A 12882-nucleotide genomic window follows, 5' to 3' on the forward strand; every position below is an offset into this window, starting at 1 on the left:
GTGCCTAGCACACCTGCCTGCTGTAGAGTGCCTAGCACACCTGCCTGCTGTAAAGTGCCAAGTACATGTGCCTGCTGTAGAATACCTAGTACACATGCCTGATGTAGAGTGCCTAGTACACTTGCCTGCTGTAGAGTGCCTAGTACACCTGCTTGCTGTAGAAATCTAAGTACACGTACCTGCCTTCGGTCGAGTGCCTAGTACATGTGCCTACTGTAGAGTGCCTAGTACACTGGCCTGCTGTAGAATGCCTAGTACACCTGCCTGCTGTAAAGTACCAAGTACACATGCCTGCTGTAGAGTGCCTGGTGCACGTGCCTGCTGTAGAGTGACAAGTACACGTGCCTGCTGTAGAGAGTGCCTGGTAAACGTGCCTGCCGTAGAGTGCTTAGTACATGTGATTGCTGTAGAGTGCCTTTTACACCTGCCTGATGTAGAGTGCCTACTGTAAAGTGCCTAGTACACTGGCCTACTGTAGAATGCCTAGTACACCTGCCTGCTGTAGAGTGCCTAGTAAACATGCCTGCTGTAGAGTGCCTTTTACACGTGCCTGCTGTAGAGTGACTAGTACACGTCCCTGCTGTAGAGAGTGCCTGGTAAACGTGCCTGCTGTAGAGTGCCTAGTACACGTGCTTACTCTAGAGTGCATAGTACCCTTGCCAGCTGTAGAGTGCCTAGTACCCCTGCCTGCTGTAGAGTGCTAGTACACCTGCCTGCTGTAGAGTGCTTAGTACACCTACCTGTTGTAGAGTGCCTAGCACACGGGCCTGCTGTAGTGTGCCTAGTACAAGTGCCTGCTGTAGAGTGCCTAGTACACCTGCCCGCTGTAAAGTGCCAAGCACATGGGCCTGCTGTAGTGAGCCTAGTACACGTGCCTGCTGTAGAGTGCCTAGTACACGTGCCTGCTGTAGTGTGCCTAGTACACCTGCCTGCTGTTAATTGCCTCCTACACGGGCCTGCTGTAGAATTTCTAGTACACGTTCCTGCTGTAGAGGGCCTAGTACACGTGCTTGCTGTAGAGAACCAAGTATACCTGCCTGCTGTAGAGTGCCTAGTACACCTGCCTGTTATTGAGTGCCTAGTACATGTGCTTGCTGTAGAGTGCCTAGTACATGTGACTGCTGTAGAGTGGCTAGTGCACGTGCCCGCTGTAGAATGCCAAGTACATATGTCCACTGTGGAGTACAGAATACAGGTGCCTGCTGTAGTGTGCCTAGTATACGTGCCTGCTGTAGAGTGCCAAGTATAAGTGCCTGCTGTAGATTGCCTAGTACACCTGCCTGCTGTAGAGTGCCTAGCACACCTGCCTGCTGTAGAGTGCCTAGCACACCTGCCTGCTGTAGAGTGCCTAGCTCACCTGCCTGCTGTAAAGTGCCTAGCACACGTGCTTGCTGTAGAGTGCCAAGTACACGTGCCTGCTGTAGAATGCCTAGTACACCTGCCTGCTCTAGTGTGCAAAGTACACCTGCTTGCTGTAGAGTGCCTCGCGCACATGCCTGCTGTAGAGTGCCTTTTACACGTGCCTGCTGTAGAGTGACTAGTACACGTCCCTGCTGTAGAGAGTGCCTGGTAAACGTGCCTGTCGTAGAGTCCCTAGTACACGTGCTTAATCTAGAGTGCATAGTACCCTTGCCAGTTGTAGAGTGCCTAGTACACCTGCCTGCTGTAGAGTGCTAGTACACCTGCCTGCTGTAGAGTGCTTAATTCACTTGCCTGTTGTAGAGTGCCTAGCACACAGGCCTGCTTTACTGTGCCTAGTACAATTGCCTGCTGTAGAGTGCCTAGTACACCTTCCCGCTGGAGAGTACCACGCACATGGGCCTGCTGTAGTGAGCCTAGTACACGTGCCTGCTGTAGAGTGCCTAGTACACCTGCCTGCTGTTAATTGCCTACTACACGGGCCTGCTGTAGAATGTCTAGCACATGTGCCTACTGTAGAGTGCCTACTACAAGTGCTTGCTGTAGAGTACCAAGTATACCTGCCTGCTGTAGAGTGCCTAGTACACCTGCTGGTTGTTAAGTGCCTAGTACATGTGCTTGCTGTAGTGTGCCTAGTACATGTGACTGCTGTAGAGTGCCTAGTACACGTGCCTGCTGTAGAATGCCTAGTACATGTGCCCGCTGTGGAGTGCAGAATACAGGTGCCTGCTGTAGTGTGCCTAGTATACGTGCCTGCTGTAGAGTGCCTAGTATAAGTGCCTGCTGTAGATTGCCTAGTACACCTGCCTGCTGTAGTGTGCCTAGCACACCTGCCTGCTGTAGAGTGCCTAGCACACCTGCCTCCTGTAAAGTGCCTAGTACACGTGCTTGCTGTAGAGTGACAAGTACACGTGCCTGCTGTAGAATGCCTAGTACACCTGCCTGCTGTAGTGTGCCTAGTACACCTGCTTGCTATAGAGTGCCAAGTACACATGCGTACCTCCTGTAGAGTGCATAGTACACGTGCTTGCTGTAGAGTGCCAAGTACACGTTTCTGTTGTAGAGTGCCTAGTACACCTGCCTGCTGTAGAGTGCCTAGTAAAACTGCTTGCTGTCGAGTGCCAAGTACACGTACCTGCCTCCTGTAGAGTGCCTAGTACACCTGCCTGCTGTAGAGTGCCTAGTACACGTGCTTAATCTAGAGTGCATAGTACCCTTGCCAGCTGTAGAGTGCCTAGTATACCTGCCTGTTGAAGAGTGCCTAGTACACCTGCCCGCTGTAGAGTGCCAAGCACATGGGCCTGCTGTAGTGAGCCTAGTACATGTGCCTGCTGTAGAGTGCCTGGTACACGTGCCTGCTGTAGTGTGCCTAGTACACCTGCCTGCTGTTAATTGCCTCCTACACAGGCCTGCTGTAGAATTTCTAATACACGTTCCTGCTGTAGAGTGCCTAGTACACGTGCTTGCTGTAGAGAACCAAGTATACCTGCCTGCTGTAGAGTGCCTAGTACACCTGCCTGTTATTGAGTGCCTAGTACATGTGCTTGCTGTAGTGTGCCTAGTACATGTGACTGCTGTAGAGTGGCTAGTGCACGTGCCCGCTGTAGAATGCCAAGTACATATGTCCACTGTGGAGTACAGAATACAGGTGCCTGCTGTAGTGTGCCTAGTATACGTGCCTGCTGTAGAGTGCCTAGTATAAGTGCGTGCTGTAGATTGCCTAGTACACCTGCCTGCTGTAGAGTGCCTAGCACACCTGCCTGCTGTAGAGTGCCTAGCACACCTGCCTGCTGTAGAGTGCCTAGCTCACCTGCCTGCTGTAAAGTGCCTAGCACACGTGCTTGCTGTAGAGTGCCAAGTACACGTGCCTGCTGTATAATGCCTAGTACACCTGCCTGCTCAGTGTGCCTCGTACACCTGCTTGCTGTAGAGTGCCTCGCACACATGCCTGCTGTAGAGTGCCTTTTACACGTGCCTGCTGTAGAGTGACTAGTACACGTTCCTGCTGTAGAGAGTGCCTGTTAAACGTGCCTGTCGTAGAGTCCCTAGTACACGTGCTTAATCTAGAGTGCATAGTACCCTTGCCAGTTGTAGAGTGCCTAGTACACCTGCCTGCTGTAGAGTGCTAGTACACCTGCCTGCTGTAGAGTGCTTAATACACTTGCCTGTTGTAGAGTGCCTAGCACACAGGCCTGCTTTAGTGTGCCTAGTACAAGTGCCTGCTGTAGAGTGCCTAGTACACCTTCCCGCTGGAGAGTACCACGCACATGGGCCTGCTGTAGTGAGCCTAGTACACGTGCCTGCTGTAGAGTGCCTAGTACACCTGCCTGCTGTAGAGTGCCTAGTACACCTGCCTGCTGTTAATTGCCTACTACACGGGCCTGCTGTAGAATGTCTAGCACATGTGCCTACTGTAGAGTGCCTACTACAAGTGCTTGCTGTAGAGTACCAAGTATACCTGCCTGCTGTAGAGTGCCTAGTACACCTGCCTGTTGTTGAGTGCCTAGTACATGTGCTTGCTGTAGTGTGCCTAGTACATGTGACTGCTGTAGAGTGCCTAGTACACGTGCCCACTGTAGAATGCCTAGTACATGTGCCCGCTGTGGAGTGCAGAATACAGGTGCCTGCTGTAGTGTGCCTAGTATACGTGCCTGCTGTAGAGTGCCTAGTATACGTGACTGCTGTAGATTGCCTAGTACACCTGCCTGCTGTAGTGTGCCTAGCACACCTGCCTGCTGTAGAGTGCCTAGCACACCTGCCTGCTGTAAAGTGCCTAGTACACGTGCTTGCTGTAGAGTGCCAAGTACACGTGCCTGCTGTAGAATGCCTAGTACACCTGCCTGCTGTAGTGTACCTAGTACACCTGCTTGCTGTAGAGTGCCAAGTACACATGCGTACCTCCTGTAGAGTGCAAAGTACACGTGCGTGCCTGCTGTAGAGTGCCTAGTACACCTGCCTACTATAGAGTGCATAGTACACGTGCTTGCTGTAGAGTGCCAAGTACACGTTTCTGTTGTAGAGTGCCTAGTACACCTGCCTGCTGTAGAGTGCCTAGTAAAACTGCTTGCTGTCGAGTGCCAAGTACACGTACCTGCCTCCTGTAGAGTGCCTAGTACACCTGCCTGCTGTAGAGTGCCTAGTACACGTGCTTAATCTAGAGTGCATAGTACCCTTGCCAGCTGTAGAGTGCCTAGTATACCTGCCTGTTGAAGAGTGCCTAGTACACCTGCCCGCTGTAGAGTGCCAAGCACATGGGCCTGCTGTAGTGAGCCTAGTACACGTGCCTGCTGTAGAGTGCCTAGTACACCTGCCTGCTGTAGAGTGCCTAGTACACCTGCCTGCTGTAGAGTGCCTAGTACACCTGCCTGCTGTTAATTGCCTACTACACGGGCCTGCTGTAGAATGTCTAGCACACATGCCTACTGTAGAGTGCCTAGTACAAGTGCTTGCTGTAGAGTACCAAGTATACCTGCCTGCTGTAGAGTGCCTAGTACACCTGCCTGTTGTTCAGTGCCTAGTACATGTGCTTGCTGTAGTGTGCCTAGTACATGCTCCTGCTGTAGAGTGCCTAGTACACGTGCCCGCTGTAGAATGCCTAGTACATGTGCCCGCTGGGAGTGCAGAATACAGGTGCCTGCTGTAGTGTGCCTAGTATACGTGCCTGCTGTAGAGTGCCTAGTATACGTGCCTGCTGTAAAGTGCCTAGTACACGTGCTTGCTGTAGAGTGCCAAGTACACGTGCCTGCTGTAAAATGCCTAGTACACCTGCCTGCTGTAGTGTGCCTAGCACACCTGCTAGCTGTAGAGTGCCAAGTACACATGCGAACCTCCTGTAGAGTGCAAAGTACACGTGCCTGTTGTAGAGTGCCTAAATACACGTGCCTGCTGTAGAGTGCCTAGTACACGTGCCTGCTGTAGAGTGCCTAGTACACCTGCCTGCTATAGAGTGCCTAGTACACGTGCTTGCTGTAGATTGCCAAGTACACGTTTCTGTTGTAGAGTGCCTAGTACACCTGTCTGCTGTAGAGTGCCTAGTACAACTGCTTGCTGTCGAGGGCCAAGTACACGTACCTGCCTCCTGTAGAGTGCCTAGTACATCTGCCTGCTGTAGAGTGCCTAGTACACGGGCCTGCTGTAGAATGCCTAGTACACCTGCCTGCTGTAGTGTGCCTAGTACACGTGCCTGCTGGAGAGTGTCTGGTACACGTGCCTGCAGTAGAGTGCCTAGTACCTGTGTCTGCTGTAGAGTGCCTAGTACACCTGCCTGTTGTAGAGTGCCTAGCACACGGGCCTGCTGTAGTGTGCCTAGCACACGCGCTTGCTGTAGAGTGCCTAGTACACATGCCTGCTGTAGAATACCTAGTACACCTGCCTGCTGTAGAGTGCCTAGTTCGCCTACCTGCTCTAGAGTGCCTAGTACCCCTGCCTGCTGTAGAGTGCCTGGCACACAGACCTGCTGTAGTGTGCCTAGTACAAGTGCCTGATGTAGAGTGCCTAATACACCTGCCTGCTGTAGAGTGCCAAGCACACGGACCTGCTGTAGAGTGCGTAGTACATGTGCCTGCTGTAGAGTGCCTAGAACACCTGGCTGCTGTAGAGTGCCTTGCACACGTGCCTGCTGTAGTGTGTCTAGTACACCTGCCTGCTGAAGAGTTCCTAGTACAAGTGCCTACTGTAGAGTGTCTAGTACACGAGCCTGCTGTAGAATACCTAGTACACGTGCCTGCTGTAGAATGGCAGTACACAAGCCTGCTGTAGAGTGCCTAGTACATGTGCTTGCTGTAGAGTGTCTAGTACACCAGCCTGCTGTGCAGTGCCTTATACACCTGCCTGCTGTAGAATGCCTAGTACATGTGCCTTCTGTAGAGTGCCTAATACAAGTGCCTACTGTGGAGTGCCTAGTCCACGTGCCCGCTGTAGAATGCCAGTACACATGCCTGCTGTAGAGTGCCTAGTACACCTGCCTGCTGTGGAGTGCGTAGTACACATGCCTGCTATAGAGTGCCTAGTGCACTTGCCTGCTGTAGAGTGCCAAGTACACATGCTTGCTGTAGAGTGTCTAGTACACCTGCCTGCTGTGCAGTGCCTTATACACCTGCCTGCTGTAGAGTGCCTAGTACACGTGCCTACTGTAGAGTGCCTAATACAAGTGCCTACTGTGGAGTGCCTAGTGCACGTGCCTGCTGTAGAATGACAGTACACATGCCTGCTGTAGAGTGCCTAGTACACCTGCCTGCAGTAGAGTGCCTAGTACACGTGTCTGCTGTAGAGTGCCTAGTACACCTGCCTGCTGTAGAGTGCCTAGCACACGGGCCTGCTGTAGTGTGCCTAGCACACGTGCTTGCTGTAGAGTGCCTAGTACACGTACCTGCTGTAGAATACCTAGTACACCTGCCTGCTGTAGAGTGCCTAGTTCGCCTGCCTGCTCTAGAGTGCCTAGTACCCCTGCCTGCTGTAGAGTGCCTGGCACACAGACCTGCTGTAGTGTGCCTAGTACAAGTGCCTGATGTAGAGTGCCTAATACACCTGCCTGCTGTAGAGTACCAAGCACACGGACCTGCTGTAGAGTGCGTAGTACATGTGCCTGCTGTAGAGTGCCTAGGACACCTGGCTGCTGTAGAGTTCCTTGAACACGTGCCTGCTGTAGTGTGTCTAGTACACCTGCCTGCTGAAGAGTTCCTAGTACAAGTGCCTACTGTAGAGTGCCTAGTACACGTGCCTACTGTAGAGTGCCTAGTGCACGAGCCTGCTGTAGAATACCTAGTACACGTGCCTGCTGTAGAGTGCCTAGTACACAAGCCTGCTGTAGAGTGCCTAGTACATGTGCTTGCTGTAGAGTGTCTAGTACACCTGCCTGCTGTGCAGTGCCTTACACACCTGCCTGCTGTAGAGTGCCTAGTACACGTGCCTTCTGTAGAGTGCCTAATACAAGTGCCTACTGTGGAGTGCCTAGTCCACGTGCCCGCTGTAGAATGCCAGTACACCTGCCTGCTGTAGAGTGCCTAGTACACCTGCCTGCTGTAGAGTGCCTAGTACACATGCCTGCTGTAGAGTGCCTAGTACACCTGCCTGCTGTGGAGTGCGTAGTACACATGCCTGCTATAGAGTGCCTAGTGCACTTGCCTGCTGTAGAGTGCCAAGTACACATGCTTGCTGTAGAGTGTCTAGTACACCCGCCTGCTGTGCAGTGCCTTATACACCTGCCTGCTGAAGAGTGCCTTGTACACGTGCCTACTGTAGAGTGCCTAATACAAGTGCCTACTGTGGAGTGCCTAGTGCACGTGCCTGCTGTAGAATGACAGTACACATGCCTGCTGTAGAGTGCCTAGTACACCTGCCTGCTGTAGAGTGCCTAGTACACAAGCCTGCTGTAGAGTGCCTAGTACACCTGCCTGCTGTGGAGTGTGTAGTACACGTGCCTGCTATAGAGTGCCTAGTGCACTTGCCTGCTGTAGAGTGCCTAGTACACGTGCTTGCTGTAGAGTGTCTAGTATACCTGCCTGCTGTGGAGTGCCACCGTCCTCTATGATGCCATATGGGGAGCCACCGCCCTCTACGATGCCATGTAGGGAGCCACCGCCCTCTACGAAGCCATGTAGACAGCTACCGACCTCTACGATGCCATGTAGGGAGCCACCGCCACCGACCTCTACGATGCCATGTAGGGAGCCACTGACCTCTATGATGCCATGTAGGGAGCCACCAACCTCTACGATGCCATGTAGGGAGCCACTGACCTCTACGATGCCATGTAGGGAGCCACCAACCTCTATAATGCCATGTAGGGAGCCACCGCCCTCTACGATGCCATGTAGGGAGCTACTGACCTCTACAATGCCATGTAGACAGCTACCGACCTCTACTATGCCATGTAGGGAGCCACGGCCCTCTATGATGCCATGTAGGGAGCCACTGACCTCCTAGATGCCATGTAGGGAGCCACCGACCTCTATGATGCCATGTCGGGAGCCACCGACCTCTACGATGCCATGTAGGGAGCCACCAACCTCTACGATGCCATGTCGGGAGCCACCGACCTCTACGATGCCATGTCGGGAGCCACCGACCTCTACGATGCCATGTAGGGAGCCACCGCCCTCTACGATGCCATGTAGGGAGCCACCGACCTCCACGATGTCATGTAGGGAGCCACCTACCTCTACGATGCCATGTAGGGAGCCACTGATCTCTACGATGCCATGTAGGGAGCCACCGACCTCTACGATGCAATGTCGGGAGCCACCGACCTCTACAATGTCATGCAGGGAGCCACCGCCCTCTACGATGCCATGTAGGGAGCCACCGACCTCTACGATGCCATGCAGGGAGCCACCGCCCTCTACGATGCCATGTAGGGAGCCACCGACCTCTACGATGCCATGTAGGGCGCCACCGACCACTACGATGCCATGTAGGGACAATTCAGCGTGGCTCTCCCGATGTATACATGACGCAGGGCTCGGCTATCCCTCGTGGTGACTTGGGATCCCAGCATCTGCGTGTGAGTGCTTCACTGCGACCCCTGGGGTTCGGCCTCGGCGGACCCCCGCACACCCAGGCACGACCAGTACACTCACCTTCACCACAGACGGAAGTTGGCTCCGAGGCAGAAGAAGGGGGACCCTCTACCTTTCGGGGAGGCCAGGACACCGCTGCAAGGAGAAGACACCAGATGGATGAGAAAACCAGGACTGTGGCAATGAGTGCAGTTGCATCATATCACAAAGGCTCAAAGTACTGAGAATAACATAAAGAAAGACACCTAGAAGCAGAGGTCAGAGTGGCCGGGATCTAACGGGAACGAATTTACAAAGCTTTTTTAATTTTGACAAGTCAGTCCGTCCCCACACTTTTTGTTTACAAAACATCAGTTCTGGATGGTTAATGCAAACATGCAGATACCTCAAGTTGAGAGGGAGAGGGGGTGTTTGGGGGTGCAGGGGCGGCGGGTGCTTGGTCTTTTCCACTGTGAAGTGAGACAAGAAAGAGGCAGCTAGGGAAGAGACAAGCCACCCCCAGGATGCCTGCCACCTGGAAGAAACGAACATGTGTGCAATGGGTTAATAAGCCAATCTGAAGGCAGCCTGGGGCCAGGGCAAGCCTGGAGGGGTGGGTCACTGAAGATCCATAGAGACAACCCGCCCCCAGGATACCTGCAATCTGGAAGAAATGCACATGTGTGCAAAGGGTTAATCAGCCAATCTGAAGGCAGCCTGGGGCCAGGGCAGGCCTGGGGGGTGGGTCACTGAAGATCCATAGAGACAAACCGCCCCCAGGATGCCTGCAATCTGGAAGAAACACACATGTGTGCAATGGGTTTATCAGCCAATCTGAAGGCAGCCTGGGGCCAGGGCAGGCCTGGGGGGAAGTGGGGGGCACAAGATCCATGACAGATGCCCCCCACACAACCACACACACAACCACACACACACACAACCACACACACACAAACACACACACACACAACCACACACACAACCACACAACCACACAAAACCACACACACAACCACACACACAACCACACACACACAACCACAACCACACACACTGGTAAACAAGCATGGGCATAGCCAATAGGTCTCACTTTTGAGACCTTCTAAGTATTTAGTTATGCAGCACAACATCCTTGGTGCAACCACATCAACTGTTGCGTGGCTAAACACTTATAAGGTCCCGAAGGCAAGACCTATTGGCTATACAATGTTTGGTGTGGTTGTGTGTGTGGTTGTGTGTGTAGTTGTGTGTGGTTGTGTGTGTGTGTGGTTGTGGGTGTGGGTGCAGTTGTGGGTACGGTTGTGGGTGTGCATGTGGCTGTGTGGTTGTGCGGTTGTGTGCGTGTGTGGTTGTGGGTTTGTGTGTGTGGCTGTGTGTGTGTGTGGTTGTGTGTGTGTGTGGTTGTGTGTGGTTGTGTGGGTGGTTGTGTGTGTGGTTGTATGTGTGGTTGTGTGTGAGGTTGTATGTGTGGTTGTATGTGTGGTTGTGTGTGGTTGTATGTGTGGTTGTGTGTGTGTGGTTGTGTGTGTGTGGTTGTGTGTGTGTGGTTGTGTGTGTGCTTGTGTGTGTGCTTGTGTGTGTGCTTGTGTACATGTGGTTGTGTGTGTGGTTCTGTGTGTGGTTGTATGTGTGGTTGTGGTTGTATGTGTGGTTGTGTGTGTGTGGTTGTGTGTGTGGTTGTGTGTGTGGTTGTGTGTGTTGTTGTGTATGTGGTTTTGTGTGTGGTTGTGTGTGTGGTTGTGTGTGTGGTTGTGGTTTTGTGTATGTGGTTGTGGTTGTGTGTGTGGTTGTATGTGTGTGTGGTTGTGGTTGTGTGTGTGTGGTTGGGTGTGGTTGTCGTGTGTGTGGTTGTGTGGGCGTGGTTGTGTGTGTGGTTGGGTGTGTGGTTGTGGGTGTGGATGTGGTTGTGTGTGGTTGTGTGTATGGTTGGGTGTGGTTGTGTGTTTGTGTGGTTGTGTGTGTGTGGTTGTGTGTGTGGTTGTGTGTGTGGTTGTGTGTGATTGTATGTTTGTATGGTTGTGTGTGTGGTTGTGTGTGGTTGTGTGTGGTTGTGTGGGTGTGGTTGTGTGTGGTTGGGTGTGTTTGTGTGTTTGTGTGGTTGTGTGTGTGGTTGTGGTTGTGTGTGTGGATGTGGTTGTGTGTGGGTGCGGTTGTGGGTGTGTGTGTGTGGTTGTGTGTGTGAGATTGTGTATGTGTGGTTGTGTATGTGGTTGTGTGTGTGTGGTTGTGGTTGTGTGTGTGTGTGGTTGTGTGTGGTAGTGTGTGTGGTTGTGTGTATGGCTGTGTGTAGTTGTGTGTGTGGTTGTGTATGGTTGTGTGTGTGGTTGTGTGTGTGGTTGTGTGTGGTTGTGTGTTTGTGTGGTTGTGTGTGTGGTTGTGTGTGGTTGTGCGTGTGGTTGTGTGTGGTTGTGTGTGTGGTTGTGGTTGTGTGTGTGGTTGTGTGTGGTTGTATATGTGTGGTTGTAGTTGTGTGCGTGTGTGGTTGTGGTTGTGTGTGTGTGTGGTTTTGGTTGTGTGTGTGTGGTTGTGTGTGTGTGGTTGTGTGTGTGTGGTTGTGTGGTTGTGTGTGTGGTTGTGGTTGTGTGTGTGACAGTAATACTAAAAGTATATCAAAATAAAGGAACACAAACATCGAGTTTGTGGAAAGAGAAAGCACATTGTAAGTCAAACGGGCGCAGCAAAGCATTAACACAACAACATGTTCTTTGATGTTTGATGTTCTTTGAACCGCGGAAGTGATCGCGGGCTAAAGTGAAAGTGATCGCGGGCGCTTAATGAGCAGGATGACGTTTGCCATATGGTGCCTCTGCTCCTAAGCGCGCGCACATGCACTGTAGCTGTAGGCTGGCCATGGTAGCATTTTTTGAGCCCTCACTAAAAGTCTCGCCAGAACAGCGCATGCGCTGGGTCAGGCGACGCCTAAAAAGGTTTCACCAGGTCCAGTCTGGGTGAGAATTACTGAAAATATACCTTTAAAGCACTGTAAGCATTAAACACTGAGTGGAACATTTTGAGACAGCCTGTCCTATTGTCAAGACTTTGGCCACCACTACAACCTTAGCGATATGCAACTCATGGGCAAAACAAATTAAGTATCCGTGTAGAACACGGAGGTGTTTGGCACCCAAAATCCTGTTGAAAAGATGCATAACTATGATAAGAAACTCAGGTGAGGAAAATGGCCGTGCAGATGGGCACCAATCTAAAGCAAGTCGGCAGTCTAGTGTTTCCCTTCACGCGACAGTTGGGACGCTCAAGGTGCGCGTTCCACAAGGGAACTGCGCACTTCAACTGTAGTCTTCTGGGAGTGTGTAGCGTCTCCGTGAGGCGCAGAACTGTTTATGTGTTTACCTCAGAAAAAACAATTATACCTCAATTTTTGATTCATTTACGCATGCGCAACGTGGGATTCAACTTCTCTGACAAGAAAATACCGAAGAAGGAGAAACTGGTGCAGCGCATTTAGACTTCATGTTCCAGTTAGCGGTATTGTTCCAAACTTCCTAGAATACCTAAGGTAATCTCTTTTTGTAGCGCTTCATGTTCCAGATAACAATGTGGTGAATTCCCATCCTCACTGAGTACCAGTGTTAACGAAGATATGATGTAAAACTTTCTTGCCAGAAGCATATGGGTCAGAGACTTAAAGCATACTCAAGTTTTCAAGTTTTATTTCAAGCATCTGAAGAACCTAGTGGGTTTTATCATTCATTCCCAGAATAGAGTCACAGACAGTTGGATTAATAAGCTACTACTTGTAGCGAAGGTAATTTAGGAGGGGGCTAACTAAAATAGCACATATCCAGAGTGACTTAGTTTTAGGATTGTATTTACCAGAGCTGTTGTTTTCTTTTTTCCCCGAATGTAGATGCAGAATTAACCCACAAAAAACAAACACCAAAGAGAGAAGCTACAGCCTGGGGTTGACAGGGTAAATTTTAGTGTTGTTAGTGATACATCGAGCATA

The 12882-nt window shown here is 51.6% G+C and overlaps 1 protein-coding gene across 1 annotated transcript in view; it reads right to left on the reverse strand.

The window, feature by feature from the left end:
• The window catches only part of SPAG17 (sperm associated antigen 17), a 1802643-nt gene that overhangs the window by 634009 nt on the left and 1155752 nt on the right, over positions 1–12882 (reverse strand). Inside the window, exon 28 of the mRNA XM_085620708.1 lies at positions 8997–9071. Within this exon, the coding sequence (XP_085476834.1) occupies positions 8997–9071 (75 nt within the window). The remainder of the gene's footprint in view (positions 1–8996; positions 9072–12882) is intronic.

Source organism: Triturus cristatus, chromosome 8 (assembly GCF_964204655.1).
Source record: "Triturus cristatus chromosome 8, aTriCri1.1, whole genome shotgun sequence".
Classification (NCBI taxonomy): Eukaryota; Metazoa; Chordata; class Amphibia; order Caudata; family Salamandridae; genus Triturus; species Triturus cristatus.